This window comes from Crocodylus siamensis, chromosome 3, assembly GCF_052110815.1.
Source record: "Crocodylus siamensis isolate JL-2025a chromosome 3, ASM5211081v1, whole genome shotgun sequence".
In the NCBI taxonomy this organism is placed as follows: Eukaryota; Metazoa; Chordata; order Crocodylia; family Crocodylidae; genus Crocodylus; species Crocodylus siamensis.
In genome coordinates, this window is record NC_143397.1 from 118,813,840 (window position 1) to 118,837,104 (window position 23,265).

General features: G+C 42.3%; 1 protein-coding gene across 1 annotated transcript in view; it reads right to left on the reverse strand.

The window, feature by feature from the left end:
- Nucleotides 1-23,265, reverse strand: part of GABBR2 (gamma-aminobutyric acid type B receptor subunit 2) — a 989,086-nt gene that overhangs the window by 379,696 nt on the left and 586,125 nt on the right. Inside the window, exon 8 of the mRNA XM_090039096.1 lies at nt 17,054-17,114. Within this exon, the coding sequence (XP_089895222.1) occupies nt 17,054-17,114 (61 nt within the window). The remainder of the gene's footprint in view (nt 1-17,053; nt 17,115-23,265) is intronic.

The window sequence follows — 23,265 nt, forward strand, 5'->3', positions numbered from 1 at the left end:
CCTAACAACAAAACAAAAGCAAATTGTGACTTAGTGGAACAATGGGAGTGGTAAATCTTGAGCAACAGAAGGTGCTAACACAAGTTACATTTTTTGCATGATCTGGCCCCTGAAATCACTCTATAGCCATGACATAACACACATTCACAGCTGCTGAGTACTTTTAAAATGGCCAAGCCTGTGAAAAATTAACCCTTAATAAATCTGCTGTTAGCTGAAGGTGCTGTAGAGCAGAGAGCCTTAGGGTTCCCAGGAAAGTTAATTTTTTGCATGTGTGGGGCTGTCACAGAAAAAAGAGAGACTCCTCCCTGTGCAGCATGGGAGGGAGAGGGCAGCATGCAGCTGCTGGCTGGGCTTTGCTGTGGCCAGAGTTGTGGGGGTGTAGAATGGAGCCCCCTTGCCTCATGGCTCTGCCACCTACTCTGGCAGGGATACTGGGGGGAATCACGCTGGGCCCATTAGGTAAAACTCCACCCTATCCTGTGTGCTGCCACTGTCAAGAGGCCTGGGGTTGGCGGGACAGGGTGGGGAAGGAGGGAGCCCTGCACTGGAGCATCCTCATGCCCCAGCCAACTCTTCTGCAGCATGTTGAGTTGGGCCAGAACAACCCCAGGCTGGAAGACTGACCCCCCCAATCCCCCTACAGCCAAGGCTTCTCCAACCCGGCTCAGCGTGCTGCAGCCCTGGGCACATGTGCAGACGCAACACACTGGAGCAATAAATTCTGGTACAATAAATGTTGGAGTTAATTGCATTGCATTAATATGCACATGTTGATGTGATCAGTACTCAAGAACCTCAGTTACTCCTGCAGTGAACAAACCCATCTTTACTGCCTTTGCCTGCACTGTGTGTTTCCTTATACATTTGTAATATCAGCCATTATCTTGCAACCAAATGGGGAAGTTCATTGACTAAAACCCTTCTTGTAAAATGTAATTCACTTGGAGAGATCCATCTGAAAGATATATACCACTCTTAGCATCCCATTTCCAACTGTATAAGGTTTCATCTACTAGCATGCTTTAGTACTGTTGTTACAATGTCCTCTAACACCAAACAAGAAATTAACAACTTTCCAGTGATTATAATAAAGTTTCTTTTTTCTTTTTGTTATTCAGTGAGAATGTTAGTGTTTAGTGTGTGTGTGTATGCGTGCGTGCACATGCGCATGCACGCACTGCACTATTTTAACTAAAGCTTAGGCTGATCATCATTTCATCTCTTTTCAAAGTTAATTACAACAAATAATATATTTTCCCATAAAGGTATAATTGGACAAAAATCCTACTCCTTTGCCATGAGTTATTTTATTCTCCTTAATGACCTTATTACTGACAGTTTCTTCTACCCCACAGATGGGTCAAATGTGCCTGTTCCATGTCCAAGAACAGGACACTGTCATAGGACAGCTCTGAGGAGAGGATTTGGTTAGAAAGAAACAACAATGAGACTATACAGAGCTTGAACTCTACTTTCCTCAAAAGCTCAGGTGGTATCTGGCTGTTCTGTAAAAATGGGGCAGCATTAGGCACCAAGTGGTCTGAGGTATCCCATAAAATAACTATCTGTGAATTATGGAGAGTCTTGCATAATGGTAAGGAGAATTTTCATCCATTACCTTTAAAAAAAAAAAAAAAGGAGATTCCCAAAAGACACAGATCAAAGTCCTTTTAGATGCTTGCTGTACATCATTCAGTTAGTAAGAAAATGATCTGCATTAACTATTTGGAAATCGATACCTATCACTCTTTTGGAACTAGATACCTATCACTCTTTTACAAAGAGGAACTTTTGCAAAATTCCTGTTGTTTTCCATAGTTTTTTTATTGTTGCCATTAATATTTTGCTATTTATTTTGGTGCTTAAAAAAAAATTGCCTAGGAGATTATATGTTTTGGCACAAAATAACAATATAGATGCATTCACTTCTGTAACATTTTAGCATTTTAGTAAAATCTTGCAAAGACCATCAAGGGCATGTGTAGATGAGTGCATGTGGTATGTGGTGCTGCAAACACGTGGCGCTGTATGTGGTTTTGTGGCATGTACTGCACTGTCTGCATATGTCGCAGTCTGGATATCCAGGGGTCAGAAACACGCCCCCTCCCCCCCCCCCCCAAGCAGTGCATGCTTAAGCAGCATGTGCTGCTAAAAAGCAGAGCTGGGCCGCTCGGAGCTGAGTTGTGGCTGCTGGCCAGGCTCTGCTGGGCAGGATTGCCGTGGCTGCAGCTCTGGGAGGCCCCCAGGACTCCAGGTAAGGCTGCTGGGGCCAGCACAGTGCTAGCCTCAGCTTCACCTATACCACATGGGGCAACTTGCCCCGTCTTCAGGGACCAGGAGTGGTGGTGCACCACTACTTGTCCCCAGGGAGCCAACGTCCACACACATCTGGACGGGCCCCAAGAGTCTTCTTTCCAAACAGTAATTTAGCAATGTCTTTAAAGTCTGTGATTGCTACACTAGGGATTTTTGAAAAGGAACAATGGCTTATAGTAACTTGCTGCTTCCACAAAAGTTCACACACCTGTAAACAGGTTTCCCTCTTTTCAGAAAGTATCAGTCCTGAATATCAGCCTGGAATCTAGAGCCATGTGTTGGGCCTGTAGGTCTCCTAGGCCACATATGAATTTAGTCACTTCAGCCAGGTACAGGCATTACACTTTTACCAGTATAAGTGATCAGAAACTGGTCTATACTTGTAACAGAACAGAAGTTCAGCACACATAGACTAGTCTAAAAAATGCAGAACCACCCCCCATACCAAGGGGCAAATGGGTGTTCTGTTTGCCATCTATCTAAACTACTCTGCTTACAAAAAAAACACATGACTTGGATCGAGTCTGACTCAGGCTTTAGGGTGACTCCAAAATAACCAACGCAGTACATATAGAACCATCTCAAACCAGCATGATGAGCCATTGTATAGGAAATGCTAAGGACAGGATTGCATCTGAAATCCCACACCTCTCTTTTTGACAGAGGTACCTGCCTCAGGACTACAGGGAAGTTTCTCTATCCACTTGGGATCCACAACTCTGGTACCTTTACCTTAGACAGAAAAAAATCTAAGGCCTTTCTCTGAAGAACTGAGCAGGAGAAAGTTTAAAACACAACTACAAAAGAAGCAGATAAAGGTCCCCTTTTGAGAGATATGGCGTAGTGATTAAATTATTCTGCCTAGATATGGAAAATTCAGGTTTGATTATCTTCTTCTGGGTGTGGGGCTTCAACCCTTCCTTTCTAACTTCTCAGGAGAGTGCCATAATCACCAGGCTAGAAGGCATGTTCAGGCTGGGGCAACAGGGCTCAACCTACATCCTGTGAGCCAGGTCCAGCTTGTGGAGCCTTGTCATCTGGTCTGTGGAGCTCCCCACAGGTCCAGAACTTTGGCAGCAGGAAAGCAATGGCAATTAACGCTGCCACTGATCCCCAGCTGTCATATTTCCAAGCCCTGCATGCCAGCTGACATAGCCCCATCTGTTGGGTCATGCTGGCATATGGCATAGGGGGTGGGGTGACATGCTGATCCAGTACATGTGGGGCTGAGGTCAGGATGACAGGCCTGATGCAGCCTGTACAAGACCAGAGCCCAATCCAGTGCATGGGGCTATGATCATGCACCAGCTTGTGCCTGTGTGCCAACTGAGTGCTGGATCTGGCCTGAAGACTAATTTCATGCATTGGATCTGGCCCACAAAGTATTCGCCCTGAGTTGAGGTATACTCCATGCCTCCAGTTGAAGCATTAGTAGTATTGAGAAAATAATTCAAGATTTATTGGTGGGAATGGTTAAAAGGAGTAAAAGTGCGTGAGGAGTAAGAGTAGCCTCATGGCTAAGGAACTCACCTGGGAGGGGTAATACCTGGCTTCCAGGCCTTGCTCTGTGGACTGTGCATATAGCCTGGGTTAAACAAACATTGCATAAAATAGAAAAGCTGTCTTTTCAGAAGGAGTGGAAGCCAGGACTGCTCCCTACCTCAGGCTTTAAGTAGTTGGCCTCAGATAGGTTCACTCTTGCTCTCTGATGAGAAATGAGTATTTATTAAAATAATTTGATAAAAATGGTATAACTGAAGAGTTTGGGGAGAATTCTCAGAACTAGAAGAATTACTAAAGTCAATCAATATGACTTCTTTAAGAAGAACGAAATAGACAAAAGGGGAGGGGAGCAGTACGCCAGAATGATTTTGTCTCCTGTGTAAAGTTACTGGTATTCCTGAAATTCAGACTTTCAACATAATTCTGCACTATTGTTCGAAATGATAAATCATAAGATGGAATATTAATGGATGGGGCCTTCTTTCAGACCAGCAAATCAAGCTGGAGATTAGCATGTATAACTATGTAAACATAGATTTATAACGTGCATTACTCTAGGGATTTTGCTTGAGGATGAGGAACATTCTGAAGGTTTCTTGCTGCCATTACTAACTAACTTGGAGTTTATAAAAGTGTAGATAATACTTTTTATGTTAGAAAATTACTATAACCTACTCTGGGTAAAGTGTTTAGACCTTATTCTAAGCTAAATTGATCCCTAAACTAAAAATTAGTGGTTGCCTATGTGCAAGTGAGCACAACCTAATTAAATTTGTTATATGCAAATGAAACAGGGTTGACAAGTTTTATTTATATAAACTGCACTAAGCACACAACAACTATATGGAAAAAAACATTAAGGTTGTAAAGTCAAGGACTTAAAAAGTTTGGAAATGCCAAGAAATAAGTTTCTCTTCTCAACCATGCTCCAGCTTGCCTGTATGTACATTATGATACAGTCTAATGACATGATTATATTTTCCAGAGGACATCTGCCCTCTTCAGTGTTTAGCTAATGAGCAGCTGCTTGTTGTTTTTCCTCATTGTTCACTGGATGACCCACACCTTATTTACAGCACACTATTCAAACTACTCAGAAGAGAAAACGGCAAATTTCCTTATAACTTTATCTATAGTATTAAAGCATCTAAGGTGTCCCAATGGTCACAGTGGCCTCGAGACTGACTTGACTGCTAGTATTCAGATACAGGTACTTCATATATATTAATCAGTCTTCACAAAAACCCTGTGAGCTGAGATTATTGTATTGTCCATATATATCTCATATTACAGATAGGGAACACAGGCTGGAATAGCATGAAAATTTTCCACTGATCATAGATACTTGATTAGAGACACCTAACTTTTTAAAGGGCATTTACTGGTATCTTAAATAACATTAAGCATAGACTTATAGAAAAACAGGGCTGGAAGGGACCTCACGAGGTTATCTAGTCCATCCCTCTGCTCAAGGCAAGATTAATTCTCTCTAAACTATCTCATCCAAGTGTTAGTCTATCCAGCTCAAAGAATCCCAAGGATGCAGATTCTACATCCTCTCTAATAATCTATTCCAATCCACACAGTTCAAAATTTCTTTCCAATCCCCAACCATTAATTCTGGTTTTGTCTGCAGTGGCTACATAGAGCTGTCTATCATCATCTTTATAACTGCCTTTCCAGCATTTGAAGAGTTATCCAGAGAAAATAATTTCAGCTATTCCAGCTTTCCCCTGTGAGTCATGTTTCCTAGACTTTTAATAATTTTTGTTGCTTCTGTCTCGACTCTTTTTAATTTGTCTACATCTTTCTACAGTTGTGGTACCCTAAAATCAACACAATACTCCAGGCCTCACCAGTTCAGAATAGAGCAGAAGAAACACTTCTTTTGACCTGCAAACAACACTCGTGTTAATACAACCCCATATGCTTGTTGGCTTTTTTTTTTTTGGTCAAAATAGCACGTTTTTTAGTTCTATTCATCTTATGAGCAGTGGGTCTTACTTCTCAGCAGCATGCCTGTTTCCATGCAGGTGGGACTGTAGACATATCCTATAAATTCACAGAACTGGTCCCACTGATTTTAGTGGCAGATGAATGTACTCACCACTTCAGCAATGAGACAACAGGGTTTCAATATGGGTAGCCTAAAACTGTGTACCCAAACTAGGGATCCTGTTTTTCTCTGATGAAAAAAAAATCAGAGAAAAGCAGGGTGGACTCAATGACCTGAGGTTTCTTCTGACCCTAATATCTATGAATCTATGAATCTAAGGGTGCTGGAGGAATTGGCAAGTGTCATAGCAGAGCCACTGGCATAGCTGTTTGAGTACCTATGGAGCTCAGGTCAGGTCCCTATTTTCAAGAAGGGGAGGAAGCAGGATCTGGCTAACTATAGGTCAATTAGTCTTGCCTCTATCCTTGGGAAAACCTTTGAAAAAATGATCAAGGATCACATCTGTGGGAGCCCAGCAGGAAAAATACTGCTGAAGGGCAACCAGCATGGATTCATAGCAACTAGATCCTGTCTGACTAACCTTCTTTTTTTCTATGGCCAGGTCACAAAATACTTAGATGCAGGAGCTGAGGTAGATGTCATCTACTTGGATTTACTTTGATACGATATCTCATCCTATTCTCATAAACAAACTGAGCAGCTGTGACATAATTACACGGTCAGGTGGGTGGGAAATTGGCTTAAGGGTTGCACCCAGAGAATGGTGGTGGATGGGTCAGTATTGACCTGGAAAGATGTAGGCAGTGGGGTCCCCCAAGGCTCGGTCCTTGAGCTGGCACTGTTAAATGTCTTCATCAATGACTTGGATGAGGGTATGGAGAGCACTCTGTCCAAATTCATGGATGACACGAAATTATGGGGTAAAGTAAACACATTAGTGGGAAGGGATCAAATCTAGGTGGACCTGGACAGGTTGGAAAAGTGGGCAGAAAAAAATAGGATGCAGTTCAACAAAGACAAGTGCAAAGTGCTGCATCTAGGGAGAAGGAACCACCAACACACCTATAGGCTAGGGGAGGACCTTCTCAGCAGCACAGCAGCTGAAAGGGATCTTTTGACCCCTGGATATCTAGGGGTTACAAAATAACGTTGAAAAAAAAAAACCCCTGGAGTAGCACACGCTCAGGCAGCATGCACTGCTGAAAAGTGGAGCTGGGCCACACAGCTGCACTGTGGCTGCCTGCCAGGTTTCGCCCAGCAGGATCACTGTGGCTGCAGCCCTGGGATCCTCCACGCTATGCCTCTTTTGTCCTTTCCCGACACAATTCCTTATCCTAGTTTCCACTGCTTATCATCTAATGTCAATCAGTGTTCCTTGGCATTTCCTGCACCAGGTCCTAGTTCCAGTCTGAGTCCCTTTGCCCAACCAGTCTCTGTCTTCCCTTCTTCCCCATCCCAGCAAGACCCAGCCAGGAGACTGTTTAACAATTTTGCAAGAATTGTTTAGATTAACAACATCAACAGTACATTAATAACAACAACACCAACATTTATTTGCTACTACTACTATTAATTAAATTAAAAAGATTGGAAATAAAAACGTTTCTGGCTCAGTGCTTCCTTCAGGGCTTTGAGCCAGTTCACTGAGCCATTCACCCTCAAACTTTTTCTTTTATTCCTGGCCCCATGTACTTCCTGCTTTGGTCTATCTATGCACCAGCTTTTAGAAGAAGGCTGGTGAGAGGCCTGGTTCTTACCAACTCTGTAGACTAATAGTTCTAGGAAGATGGAAAAATAAGTTCAAAGTCTCACTGGTTAAGGGGGGCCTAGAACCTGGTCCCCCACTTCATGGATGATTGCTCCTAACAACAAGGCTACAGTAATAATCACAGGATGGCTGCCACTTCCTCCTTGGGTGTCCACCACCTGCAGTCATGGATTTTTTGCCTGTCTACAATTCTGCAACTTACTTCTGCCCTAAGTGTCTCCAGTTTTGGTACGTTCTCATTCTGTTTTAGCAAAAGGACCAAGTGGATTCAGAGAAATGTTATGGAATTCACTGGATCAGCAGCAATTTAGAAAGAACCAGTGTTTTCCTTCTATACTACGCTACATGAAGCTTAAATTCCAGAATTCTGATGTGCATCCAGTTGCCAGTAAGATGACTCCTTCCCCTTTTCAGTTGTCTGGGGCTTTTACTGATGAAGGTTATCAGTTCTTGTCTGTAAGATGCATACTGGAAACTTTTTTTGACAGTTGCTTTACCCTCAGAACAGCCACCAAGATTTCAGATGCTATTAGTTGACTATAGGACCAAGCTGAGGTGGAACTGTTCAAGTAGCTTTGCCATTTCTTCTCAGAAATCACAGATACTCAGCTGTACTTTCTCTTCAAAGACCATTGGCTGTGGAGGCTCAGAGAGCGCTGCTCTTTCCTGTGGGAAATATTGTTGATGGATTTCAATAACATACTGATAACATTCAGCTTTATGTCTCCTTTCCAATATACCTCAGCAGAATGGGCTTCTTGCTTTCCTGGTGCCTGGATGTCACGGGAGCGTGCCCTAGGGGTGTCATGAACTCCCCTAGCGCCCCCTACCGTGTCAAGTTGGTGTCAATGCACCCTCACCATCTCACCCGCCACGTCTTTGATGTTATTAGTGTTTAAGGGAGGCTGCCTTTTTGTCCTCTTTGACACGGTGCCCTGATGTATCCTGGCCCCTGTTCTGTATTTCATAGATTTCATAGACATTAGGGCTGGAAGGGACCTCGGGAGATCATCGAGTCCAGCCCCCTGCCCAAAGGGCAGGAAGTTAGCTGGGGTCATAGGATCCCAGCAAGATAAGCATCCAATTTACTCTTGAAGGTGTTCAATGTAGGTGCTTGAACCACCTCCGCTGGCAGACTGTTCCAGACGTTGGGGGCTTGGACAGTAAAGAAATTCTTCCTTATGTCCAGCCTAAAATGGCCTTGCAGGAGTTTGTGACCATTCGACCTAGTCATCCCTTGGGCGCTCTGGTGAACAAACGTTCCCCCAGATCCTGGTGGTCACCCTTGATAAACTTATAGATGGCCATCAGATCACCCCTGAGCCTGCGCTTTTCCAGGCTAAAGAGCCCCATGTCTCTCAGCCTGTCATCGTAAGATCTGTTTTCCTGACCTCTGATCATGCACGTGGCTCTCCTCTGGACTCTCTCAAGCTTCTCCACACCCTTTTTGAACTGTGGAGCCCAAAACTGGATGCAGTACTCCAGCTGCGGCCTCACCAAGGCCGAGTACAAGGGGAGAATGACGTCCCGGGATTTGCTCGAGAAGCATCTATGGATGCAAGCCAGCATTTTGGTCGCTTTATTAGCCACAGCATCGCATTGCAGGCTCATGTTCATCTTGTGGTCAATGATGACCCCCAAGTCTCTTTCTTCTGTAGTGCTAACCAATGTAGCACTGCCGAGCCTATAAGGAAGCTGCAGGTTTTTCCTCCTAAGGTGGAGAACCTTGCATTTTTCGGTGTTAAACACCATGAGGTTCTCATCTGCCCATTTGCTGAGCTTGTCCAGGTCAGCCTGGATCACCCGCCTATCTTCTGGCGTGGATGCTTTGCCCCAAAGTTTGGTGTCATCGGCGAACTTGGCCAGTCCACTCCTGACTTCAGTGTCCACATTGTTAATGAAGATGTTGAACAGTATGGGTCCCAGGACAGAGCCTTGAGGGACCCACTGGTCACAGGGCACCATGATGAGTGACTGCCATCAATCACAACCCTCTGGGTCTGACCACGGAGCCAATTTCCCAGCCAGCGGATCATGGTGGAGCCAAGGCCGCAACGGCCCAGTTTGGCCAAGAGGTGATCATGGGATACCAGATCAAAAGCTTTTTTGAAGTCAAGATATATGACATCAATCTCTTCTCCCTTGTCCAGGTGATAGGTCACCTGGTCATAGAAGGAAATGAGATTGGTCAAACAAGACCTACCCACAACAAACCCGTGCTGGCTGTCCCTTAGAATGTTAGCCTGGGCCAGTCCATCAAGGATGGCCTCCTTAATAAACTTTTCTAAGATCTTCCCCAGGATAGAAGTCAGGCTAATGGGCTGACTTGGTGCACTAAAGCCTTAGGGGCTACGCGTGGCTCCAACCACCCCTGTACCACGCCCCAAGCCTCACAGATGTACTGGACATTGTCTGGTCAATCCTCCCCTCGGCGCCCTCACGGGTGCCCCTTGGCTCGTCTTGCGATCGCCTGTGCCCCCACAGGTTCCCTGGGCCTGTCTCACAATGACCTGTGCCCTTGTGGGCTCTCTGGCTTCTCTCACAATGACTTGCACCCTCGTGGATGCACACTGGGGCCTTATCCCCGCACTGCGGCTTTCCCTGCGATCGGGCCGACTCTGGGGGCTTCTCGCCTGTGCCCACTCTTGCTTGGGGCTTTCTTCATGCCTGCCCGCATTGGGGCCTGCTCTTGTGACCGTGCCCGCACTGGGGCCTGCTCTTGATTGGGGCTCAGGTGGCCGTAGCCATGCCTGGCCCCGAACCCCCCTCCTTGGGTCTACAAGTTCCTGTGGGGCTCAGGCAGCCTCGGCCTTACCTGGCCTCAATCCTCTGTGCCTCTTCACAGGGCTGGGGTCAGTGCACCCCTGAATGCTGTGCCCTCTCTGGCACCAGGGTCCCCACACTACCGTGGAGCCCCTATGAGGCCTCCTCCAACCCCTAGTAGCCTCACGCAGTATCCTCAAGCAGAAGCTGCTCAGGCCATCAGGCTTCTCTACTCTGCTTACTCCAGCAGAGCACCCTCTTCCTCGGCTGCTAGTGGGGAACTGACTCCCTGGCCTCAGCCTGGATCATTTATATAGGTCAGGCCCTGCCCCCTTCCGGTCAGCTGACCACTGCGGTTGCCCCAGCAACCGGCACCTCTACCTCTTTATAGGAGCAGGGCATCAAAGTGCCCTTCGACACTGGAGAAGGGCAAAGTGGTATAGGTTTTGCCTAGATAAGACAAAAATGATGCTGTCTGATAGAAAGGAACATCTAACTGATGAATATGTGCTCCTGTACCCTGTTGTTTCAGAGTGATCTTCGGTCTCACCATTTTTCTGTTATCCTCACTACTCCTTAATAGCTGCATATAACAGCAGTTGCCAAGACTAGCTTCTTTCATTTCTGACTTTAGCCATTCATGTCAGTTGGACTTGACCAAAGGAATGCCTCCCTGCCAACCATTTGATTGAATTACAGTAATGCTGGGTTAGCTTGGACCCTCTTCAAATGCCACTTGGCTAATTAAACCAATGCAACAGGTTGCTCTATATACTTTCCTATACTACTGGAACACAAAGGACAATACACACATGCTTTGTGTTCTCTACTGCACCCAAGTAATTTCAGTGGCCATTACAGTTCTTTTCCACCACTTATCAAGCACCAAGTGGGTTGAGTGACACCTGACTCTGAGGCTACCTCCTCCTCCTTTGACCTTCTGACAAAATTTAGATTAAAAGAAACTTGTAGGCATCCAACTGGCTATACAAGAAGTAAAAACAAGACATGACTCCAGAATGTGTTTAGGAAAATAACTGTGACTTTAAATTAAAAATTAAACCCATTAGCTGAAGTTCATGTTCATAACTAAGCCTTTCCTTTCCTCTGGGTGACATGATTAGCTATTTATTGAGTGGTCAAACTATTTGTAGGTAAAAGCATTAAAAAAATGATTCCAGCAAAGATTTGTCCTTAAAATGTCTTAACCTGGACATTTTTCCTACTCCCATAGTTGTCAAGCAGCTTGTAACAATACTTCCCTTGCTAGGGAAAACTCTTGTCTACCCCAATGCTCCTGTTTTCCCTTGGTCAGACAGCCCTCCTTCTTATTGCCTTCCCCATCCCCTTTGTGACATATTACCTTTTTATTTATTATATGGATTGCTACATTCTGTCCAACATTACAGGGATAAGAAAACTTCAATACCTGACAGCACTGCAGACCAATACCAGTTTTCTGCTTTGGCCCATCACTAATCAATATATTCCAGCAGAGAACTACAGTTCCGTATCCCTGCATTTACACATAATGGAGTGGTATAAGTATCCTTACCATCCTGCCAAGTCTTGCCATACACAAACTTTATCCCCAGGGATTGTGTATTTTCTCCAAGGTCATTAATCCAAATACAAACCAAAATACAGACCCTGTGGGATTTGGTTACAATCATGCCCACAATTGATCATCCCTATTAAGAATTACATTTCAAGATTTGTAACTCAGCCAGCTGTTAATCTATGAAATATGTGATATATTGATTTATTTTGTATTGCGTTAACCTTTGAATGACATATTGTATATCACTAGTTAAATCTCTTACAGAAGTCTATGTTCATTACAACAAAACAGTTACTGCCTTAAACAAACTTTTTATCACACTTCAAAATATATTTGTTTGACAAGGCCTTTATTCCACAAATCAATGGTGATTCACATTATATTCTTAAGCTAATTTTACTGATTGAATGACCTGAGATCCATTTAATTACTTTGCCCAGTATTGATATCAGGTTAAAAGGTCTGTAATTAGCTAGGGTAACTTGTTTACCCATTCTTTTTCTTTTCTTTTTAACAACTGGCATCAAATTAGCTTCCTTCCAGGTCCCTGGCTTTTCCTGAGTAGACCAAGATTTATTAAAAATGAGGATATATGCATCAAGACCCTTTTGGCCTTCTTTAAGAACTCTCTGATCCTGGAAGTTACTTTAGTCACTACAATAGTTACTGTAGAATAAAAAATATGATGAAAATGCACCCAGCTCAATGCACCTTTCCTCCAAGAATATATCCAATCCTGTTTTGAATCTGGCTGAACTGCCAGCTTCCACATCTGGTGGCAATGAGTTCCACACTTTAATTACACGCTGTATGAAAAAGAACTTCCCTTCTATCACTTTTAAATTTTTCTACCTGGTAGTTTCATTTTATGACGCTCATTCTTATACTGCGACAGTAAATAATACATCCCTGTTTACTTTCTCTTTGTCATTTACTAGCTTGTAAACACTTATCGTGTCCCCCCATCAAGCATCTCATTTCTAAACTGAATAGGCCTAGCTTCTTTATGGAAGCCCCTCCATCTTTGCTGCCCTTCTTTAAATGTTCTCTAGTTTTTCTATATCCTTTCTGAGGTGTGGGGACCAGAACAGGGCACAGCATTCAAGGTGTGGATGCACTTCCCATTTTGTTTACATTCCATTCTTAATAATCCCCAACATTTTGTTTGCCTTTCTGATGGCCGCTGAGCTGATGTTTTTAGCAAACTGTCTACAATGACTCCCAGATCTCTTTCCTGTGTAGTAACAGCTAATGTAGAGCCCATCATAGTGTAGCTATAGTTTGGGCTATTTTTGCAGAGGTGCATCACTTTACACTTCTTCTTTTGTATGGTGTCAGATATCAACTTCCAAATCTATGAGCCACTGTTTGGTACTATTGCTCAGTGTGTAGATTCCATCAAACCTATCTGGGCATTTGTAAAGATTGCAGCTTTTGATTAAGTGCTGTGCTGTTTGTTGGACACTGCATTTACAAAGGGGGCTGTCCAAGATGTCATCTTATGAAGTGTTTTGAAGTATCTGTATCCAGATCTCACTCTTTTCAGCTTGACCCATGCTTCTCTGTAAAGGTCATGCCCAATTGGGGGATTCATTTGGTGTTGATATAAAATGCTGTAGGGAGAGGTTTGACCTTTCCCAGCAGTTGGCCCACTCCATTGCTCCCCATAGGTTTGGTTCAGCATCCCCAATGTCTTCCAGGAGCTTGTGGGCTTCATGTACAAACAGTTTATGACTTTTAAACCTCTTATGCTTCCATCTGTTTGGGTCTTCAGTTAACAGTTGATGAAGCAGATGATTTTCACCATCTCTTGCCTCTATTGCCAGTAATGATGTTAGGGTCTGTCTTCTTATATCACTTGGTCTAATGCCCAAGAGTACAGCAAGTACATCTGTGATTTTTCCAACTTTACGCTTATCTATACTGAATTGCACCTGCCATTATGTTGCCCACTCAATCAGCCATGCCAGATCCTTCTGTAGTTCCTTACAGCCTACCTTGGTCTTTACCACTTGGAATAAATTTGTTATTGGCAAATTTGTCCATCTCACTACTCACCACCTTTTCCAAGTCATTTATGAATATGTTAAACAGCATCCCTGTGGGACCCAGCTGTTTACTTTTTTCCATCTTGAAAATTGACCATTTATACTCATTCTTTGCTTTCTTTCAGCCTACTTCTGATCCACAAGTGGACATTCCTTGTAATCCCATGACTTCCTCATTTAGTTAAAAGCCTCTGCCAGAGGACCTTGTCAAAGGTTTCTTGACAGTCCAGATATACTTAGGTCAGCTGGGTTGTTCTGATCCACCTGCTTATTGACACTCTCAAGAAACTCCAGTAGGTTGGTTAGGCATGATTTTCCTTTGGCAAGTCATGTTGATTCCTCCTTGGCAAGTCATATTCATTCATTTACTGAACTATTTATTTTGATTATTGTTTCTACTAATTTTCCAGGAACAGAAGTTAGTCTTACTGGCCTGCAGTTCCCTGCACCCCCTCCAGAGCCTTTTTAAAATATGGGAATCACAATGGAAACCCTCCAGTACTCTGGTACTAAGGCTGTTTTTAGTGAAAGGCTGCATGTTACAGTTAAGAGTTCAACAATTTTGCATCTAAGCTCCTTCAGGATTCAAGGGGAATGCTATCAGGTCCTGGTGATTTACTACTGTTTATCAGTTTCCTCTAAAACTTTATCTATTGAAACCTCAATTTGGGTGAGCTCCACTGAGGAGTGGATCTGATGATAGAATTTCCCTAACATCTTCCACAGTGATGACAGATACAAAGAATGCATTTAGTTTCTCAGCAATAGTCTTGTCTTCCTTTAGCAGACCTTTTACACCCTGATCATCCAAAGGCCCAACTGACTCCTTGGCAGGTCTTTGGTTTGCAATGTATTTAAATAAATTTTTATCAGTATCTTTTGTGTCTCTAGCAAGCTTCTCCTCAAATTCTTTCTTAACTTGTCTTTACATGTGCTAGTTTACATTTGCTTTGTCAGTGTTTATGCTCTTTTTTATTTTCTTCATTATGATCTGACTTGAACTTTTTGAAAGAAGCCTTTTTTTCTGCTTATTGCCTGTGCAACACTGCCATTAAACCATGCTGGCTTTCTTTTGGTCCGATTACCATTGTTTTTGATTTGTGGTATGCATTTGTTTTGTACCACCAGTATGGTGTTCTTAAGCAGTTCCCACGACACCTGCAAGTTTTTCACCCCTTTAGCAGTCCTTTTTAGCTTCTGTCTAAGTAGCTTCCTTATTCTGGTGTAGTCTCCTTGTTTTAAGTTAAAGGCTATTGTATCAGATTTTCTTGTCTCCCCTCCTACATGGATGTCACACCATTTGCATTGTGGCCATTACTGCTGAGCAGCTCAGTAACCCTTGCCCTTTGCACCAAATCCTGTGCACTACTTAGGACTAGGCCAAGAATGTAGGTTCCGGGACTAACTCTTGTACTTTCCAGGATGACTTGCTCCAGGAAGCAGTCTTTATAATGTTAAGAAATTTAGTCTCTGCAACCCAGCCTGATGTTAGATTGACCCAGTCTGGCTGTGGATAGTTGAATTTCCCAATAGTACTGCATTTTTAGCTGTCAGCCTCTCTCATGCTCCTTTAGTATTTCTAGCTTGCTGCTGCCATCCTGGTCTGGGGGGTCAGTAGTATATCCCTAGACACACTTTTTTTTCCTATTTAAAACCTAGATTTCTATCTACAAAGATTTTATGGTACCCCTCCTATCAGTTGAAAATCTAAGTTATAATTTGATGCAGTCTTTGATGTAGAGTGCCACTCCTCCACCAATGTGACCTACTCCATCATTCCTGTATAATTTGTATCCTTGTGTTACAGCATCCCATTGATTCCCCTCATTCTGCTATGTCTTACAGATACCTATTATACCTATATGCAAGTGGGGTTCAACTGCCTCAGGGCACAATCCTTGAGGATTGCTCCAAACCATCTCTAATCAAAGCCTATTAAAAAAAGTTTACTATGTCTTTTATCTGGGTTGTAAATATAGAAGCTGAGGAAACTGCCTGAAAAATCAGTATTTATTCATCATAAATGATGGCAAAGAAAGTCCACATGTCCTCACTACTGGATGGTCTTTGAGATGCTTTAGAGTGGGGCAATATTTGTGGGGAGGTGAGCTGAGCAGAAAGTGTCAGTCCTAAGCAAGAAGGCATGAATGTTCACCATAATGCAAATGATAAACATGGGTAAAAGATCCATTTAAAGGCAGCGCCACAGGTTAATAAAGTCCATGTTGCAGAGAGCCACTGCTTGAAGGATCAGCTTTCGTGACTTGAACCATCAGGATTACATTCTAACGATCCCCCAACAATGAGAATATCAGTCATTTTTCTAAGCACTTTTTGACCGCATTTTGCCAGATATCCCTCTTACCCTCAACTCTGTAAAACAAACATCAGAATATTCATATCACTTTTTAAAGAAACTCCGGAGACAAGTTGTGCAGCTCAGTTCTAGACTGTAGCCAGCCCTCACAAAGTTGTACATGTGTGGGTTTGTTCCCCCCAGGGGTAACCCGCTGAAAGGAGCCAGTATTGATGACTGGTTCACTATACGCAAGTAGGCTGCCCCTCATGGAGGCATTTCGAATGTTTGTACATTGAGAATTTCTTGGGGAGGGCTGCCTCCTGAATCTGCCTGGCATGAGAAGAGGTAAAATGTCAAAATTTAGCCTTTAGAAAACACAAGCACTGAGTCAAACAAATCTGATATCCATCTTTCAAAGCTCTACACGTGTATTATTTTTCATAAATAACTGAGCTTAGAACTGAATGTGTCTGCTGCCTGGCACAGCTTTTCAATAGTTCTTTGCCTGTTTATAGGTCTATATTTACATCAGAAAATATAACTTCTGTTATTTATGGCAAAGGTAAGTGTAAAGGGCTAATACTTAGAATATTTGCTCTCTGATACTGCATTCAGAGCAAGGAATGCTTAACCCAATGCCATTTTCCAAGCAGGAAGAAAAGTCTATTTTTTTCTGGGTAACTTTCCATATCCATTACTTCAGATTCCACACAGATTCTTTTCATATTTCTATAGAACTTGAAGCTACTTTTAAGCAAATAAAACTCTCACACAAGCCTGCAATACAAAACACAATTGGAAGATTAATTAAGGGGAATAAACATTCATATCCTACCTTGAAATTGTGTAAATTTGATGGTTCCCATCCTCTCTCCATTTCTGAATACAACTTGACCCTAAATAAAGTAAAGAAGAAACTTATAATAGATTTAAACATGCTTTTATAAAGTCTTTTAATTCCATCAACAGTTCATCCCAGTTAACAGTTAAATTGCCTAATGTGGACTTTTCTAACTTAGAGATCAAACACCTGGCCTCTTATAGAAGGACTTTCACAAATCTTAAAGTAGTTTTACAGATGGGGAAACAGAGGCAAAAAGCAGGCAATACGTTGCTCAGCAATATCCAGCAAAGCAGTGACAGAGCCATAAACAGAACTCAGGTCCCTGAGTGTCACACTCAGGCTGTCAAGGATAGGTGTAAGGCTTGAGGACCACGTGGCTGTCTCAAATCAAGCCACCACAAGTGAGGAGTAATTCATCTGAAGTCAGGGGACATGCTCAGTGTAAAACCAATATAAGGCCTAAGTCTTTCAACGTAAGCATTCTACAAAATAAGACTATTGGTCCATCAAATCCAGTAATCTGATTGTGACAGTGGCTTCTACCAAGTACTTCAAAGAAAAATGGGTATCTCCTTAGTACATCAAAACATTGGGAAATTTTCTTTGGAATCTCATCCCAAATCCTTGCAGTAGAGCAGATTATTAAATAGCACGTGGCAGCCAAGTATGGTTTCCAGCACATTCTTTTCTTATTTTGGATAAATGTCCAGATCCTATTCTACCTACTGTTTAAGTGGACTTAGGTGCCTAAGTGTGATACTGCTCAACCCTGGTCAAGTCCCTGAAAACCATGAATGCCCTTTGTAATACATCTTCATTTGACCCTTAAAAATGAATCACAAAAAAGTATTTACCACTTAGGCATCTAAGTCCCCTTATGCACCTAACAGGGGATCCTAGGTATTATCAAGGCTTGTGAAAGTATTCAGTACTTTTGAAAATCCTATGTACCTCAATAGCTTTAGATGATAATGAATGCCAAAAGGATAACTATATGCTGAATAAACATGTATTGTTTTGAATTATTTTTAAATTTAAGGTAGTGTATTTGAAAGCTTGTCTAATTTTATCCCAACTATGTAGTTGGTCCAATAAAAGATATCAACCTAAGAAATCCTTGCCTTTCACATCTCTTTTAAATTTAAAGCCTTTTAGGGTTGTTTTTTGTTCTTGTATTATAGAACAGAGCAAAAAAGAAGCATGGAAATAGTGTTGACTGTGACCTTCATTAGTAAAGGAGGTCTGTATGTAGTGTACATCCAGCACTGTCCTTTCTTCCCTTCAGATGTTTGGCACAGCCCTAATGGCCATCATTCCAGACTTATTTAGCTCTCACAAGCCTGCTTTATCCATCTGTGGCACTTTAAGGAGCTATACAACATAGACAGCTCCCGTGGGAAGGAAATCCTAGTTCCTTCATTCTACATCAAAGCAGTTCTTCAGAAATGGATGGTTGACATACAGCTAGATAGCATAGTTGGTAAATGTATTTGCCTGATGCTACTGAGCAAGGTTCACAACATGACTGAAGTCACAAAACGAATGAAGTTGGTAGTGTCAAAAGTAGGGTATACTGACTGGTCTGTTTATTATGATTTACCCTGCACCCAATAGCATGCCAGAAGCCTCAAAAAACATAGTTATGATAGATCTTTGCTCTGTCTGGCTCCTACACAACTGCATAGAATTCACCCTTACAAAAGTGGGCTGAACAGTTGACCCTGGGCTCAGGTAATCGTGGGGATTACTACTTAAGTATGTTTGAGGGTGCAATGTGTCCTTAAAGATGAGAAGAAACGTTTTTGCAGTAATATCTTGCACCCTTTAAAAGTGGATAGAGGTGAATGTCCTCCCCCAGCAGAATGAACAGCTAAGGGAGGAATCCTGGGGAGTTGAAAGCAGTGTAGCTTTGCAGTACCTTCAATATAGTGCTGTGCCTTTAAGCCACAATCATGCCCAAGCTGTCTATAGCTGTGGCAGGTGGATATCTTCCTCGTCCAGGTGCTGTTGCCTCCAAAATGACTGCTTCTTGCCTTAACATCCTGCATGTGGTGATATCATTTATTCTCATTGTCATATAATGGCCCATATTCTTCCTGAACTATTTCTGTTCCTTTGGGACTACTTAGATAAGTATACAACTTTTTAAAGAGTTGAATTAATTCCAGAAGCTGGATGTTTCAAATGAATTTTCAGACAGACTCCAGAATTGACTTATGCTACCAAGTACTTTCAATATTCTGAAATTTCAGTGGGGTGTTTGTTAGGGCCAGGCAAAGCTTTGGTAGCTGATTCGATTTGGAGAAGGTTTGGCCCAATTTGGCAGCCAAATCTCCAAATCTGAATCGAATCAGGAGGCCCATTAAAAGTTCCGAATCAATCTGGAAGCCTTCAAATTGATTCAGAGAGATTCAGAGATTTGGCCATCAACTAAACAGGCAGCAGGCCCTGACCACACTGGACACAGCTGCTTCCAGTTGGTAAGTCTGTTGTGGTAGGTGGAGGGAGGGAAGGGGCATGGGGGTGGGCATATAAATGCCTCCACAGCAAGAGAGGGATTGAGGCTGGGACAAACTGCCCAGTCAGGGCAGGGGAGTGCAGGACTTGGGGAGTGGGGCTTCCACCACTGCATGCCACCTGTCTGGGAGGCTAGCTCCAGCAGTCCTGGCTCTGCCTGCCCCACAGAGTGCAGTGGAGTGAGGGCTATGGGGGGGCTGCAGCCACCCTAAAATTCCCCATAGCCCCTGCTGCCAGTCTGCCCTTTGCAGATCTTGGGGCACATACCCGCTCCCATGCCCTCCCAGACTGGTGGCAAGAGCGTCCAGAGGAGCCACTAGAAGAGCACCTCCCGGGCCAGCAGCGTGCAATGGCAAAAGACCCAGTCCTCAAGTCCTGCGCCTCCCCCACCCCAGCTGGGCAGCTTGTCCCAGCCGCAATCCCTTCCTTGCTGTGGGGGCGTTGATCTGTCCCCACCCCATGCGCCATCCCTCTCCCCTCTGCCTACCACAACAGACCTACCAGCTGAAGGCAGCTGTGTCCAGCGTCCTTGAGGATTGCTGCCTGTTTAGTCTATGACCGAATCAGTGCTGAATCTCTGCATCTGAAAATTGGCCGAATCAAATCACTGTCCTTCTGAATCAGCCGAATACAAACCTGAAGCAAATACTTGCTGCTTTGCACAGGGCTACTGTTTGTTAAGCAGTATGGATGAAGTTTCCCTTTACCAAAAAGGGGAGCATAAAATGTAGGAGCAGGATTATACAAACTTATCTTGCAAACTAGCTTTTTTAAATAGCACTGAAGTGTTCCATGGATTGTATCAATTCAACCTTAATTTTTAAGTATTACTGCTCACACTGGGAAAATACATAGCAGATATACTTGCAGATACACTTATGTTCACAAACTTACTAGTGATATTTGAGCATCAGGTAATCTACTTTCAGTTTGATTTATTATCATAATCTTAGTATTTATTGTTTCAGTAAGTGTCAGGATAACAGAATCTGAACTTAAATAAGTATGGACAAAATGCTCTTCCTTGGTCAAGCCATCCCCACTTTAGAAGATGATTCCTGGCAATAGTCTGGGAGAACAACTGGTTCAAATCCATAATCCTTTTTTTCTGACGAAGGCTGACATCAAATTTCCACAGCATATGTATTTTGTCTAAAGCTGATATGGACAATTGACATCTTTCTGGTATGATGGCAATGAAGAGTTTAAGAACATTGACATTTCTGTACTGAATCAGATACAGTCAATCTAGTCCAGGAGTCCATAGCAGATACTTCAGAAGAGGGTGGAAGAACTCATCAGTAAAGAAAAGTGCAACAATCTACATATCACATTAGGCTAAAATTACACTTCGCCTTAAGCATAAGATTTTGTTATTAATGATAACAAGTTTGGCATTTGGATAAGTAGTCTGGCTTACTGGCTAGAATTGGGAGTGCTCTGGTAGCCACTGGTCTGTGATATGACTTTAGGCAAGTCAGCTCACCTCACATTTTAGTTTCCCATCTATAAAATGGGGTTGATGATAATGCTGGCCTCCTTTAAAATCTATTCCTAAAAGTGCACTACAATTATTAACAATTTGCACAGAAGTATCCAACACCTGGCTAAATCAGAGACAGATTCTATTTCACCTATTAGGCTTCTGCATACACTTAGACACCTAAATGTGATTCCATTTCACCCTGTTCAAATACCTGAAAATCCACATAGCATCTACTTTAATACACCATCATCTGTCCCTTATAAATGAGTCCCAAGAAAGCATGAGGAGGAGGACAAAGACCCATCCACCTTCTGCTTTAACACTTTTTCAGGGACTTGAGCAGCTTGAATAGACTCATACTGGGGCATCTAATCAACGGACTGGAATCTGACCCAAAGTGTTTAGTCTCAATGATTTCTTGCAACAGTAAATTCCACTGTCTAATTAAGCATTTTCCTGAAAGATAAGCAGGGGTTTTTTTGCATCAGTTTTGATGTTAGCAAGCTTTTAAAGCTGAAAGCTGTCTTGCTCTTGTGAAAAAAGACCAGATTTCTGAGTTTCAGGAGCTTAACAGAGGGTAGTCAACTGGGGCACCAGCCAGGGGTGCCTGCTTAGAGGGGGCACAAGAACATCAGTCACATTTGCCCTGATACCTGCCTCTACTCCTGCTGAAGGTGCAGGTTCTGGTAGGTATGCCTTTGCTAAGTTATAGTTTATTAGATCTGTTCAAATGCTATCAATATGGAAATGACCATAAGATTTCATTGTTTTCATATTTTACTCCCTGGGTTCCTGATATTTTCCAAGTTTATTGCATCAGCAATATTTTGACCCATCTCAAAGATGCAAAAATGTAATTTCTCACCTGATGATTAAAAAGAAAAAATATTCACACTGATATGCTGTGGAATTATTCACTGATGTGGATCAAATAGTATTATTCTAAATAAATGTAAGTATTTGGATAAATTAGGTATTAGAAATAACAGCTATAAATTTAAAAGCACTGTGTTGACATTTTCCACTTTGTAAAATGTGTTGAAATATATTATTGTTGGCAAAATATGAACAAAGCTTTCAGGTTACGCTGAAGAAAGTATACACTGGAAAAATTATATGACAATTTATTCCCCATGATGCATCAAATTATTCACAGCACAGTGTTTTAACCAAAAAAGGCTCCTTAAATAATGCAAGTAAGTCAGATAAGTTATTAGCTGAGGAGAGACAACATTTGCTTAATATTTTATCAGTCTGAATATTGCTTAAGGTGCTGTTCACAACCTTCTTGAAAAGTTACATCTATGATGTGTGTTATATACATAGATATAGTTGTCAAAAGCACCACTGCGAGAAATTTAAGGTTGCTGCCTAACATACGTATAATTCTATTAACACTAATATTTTAAAAAGTAAATCGCTCACAGCCTAGTGGGGCTGAAATATGTCCAACATTCAATTTATAGAATTGAACTGAACTTTTATCTGTAGAAGTGTCATTACTGGTCCAGGACTTAATATTGCCCACACTGCATCAGTCAGGTATAGATTTCAGGGAAATTCCTTACATGCTGGCTCTTGCATATTGACTCTAAACTTCTTTAATGTTTAGAAATATTGTAACTTAAAACAGTAACAGGGAATTATAAGAAGGTAGATAGTGGCATTAACTCCAAACTTCAGCTACTGTTTCACTCAAAGATGAGAAAATTTCAGTTACACACAAAAAGGGATATAATAAATAAATAATTTTACTCTTTTTATGTAAGAAATCAATAGAGGCAGAACTTATAAAGAAGCCTGCCAACATTTCAGACTTACGTTTCATGGGAACAAGTCAATGATTTAGACTGATATTGCACAAGAGATAACATCTGAAGATAACGTATTACTTGTAATTTAATGCATATGTTCCATGACCCCAGTCGACTCAATACTTTGAGTTCAAGATAGTAAATCTCAAGATTTATCAAGAGAATTGCCTTCTGTAGACTGTACTCATAAATTACTAACAATATTTTTTCTTGATCTAAGTGAATGGAACATTTGAATAATGGATATGTCTAATGCACTCAGTAGGCCCTGACCTTGCAAAAGCGCAAGCAAGTGCAGTCATTTACAAACATAAATAGTCCTGCCAAGGTCACTGGGACAACACCTGGCTACAAAGACTTGGCCTTATGGGTATAGGTGTTGCCTG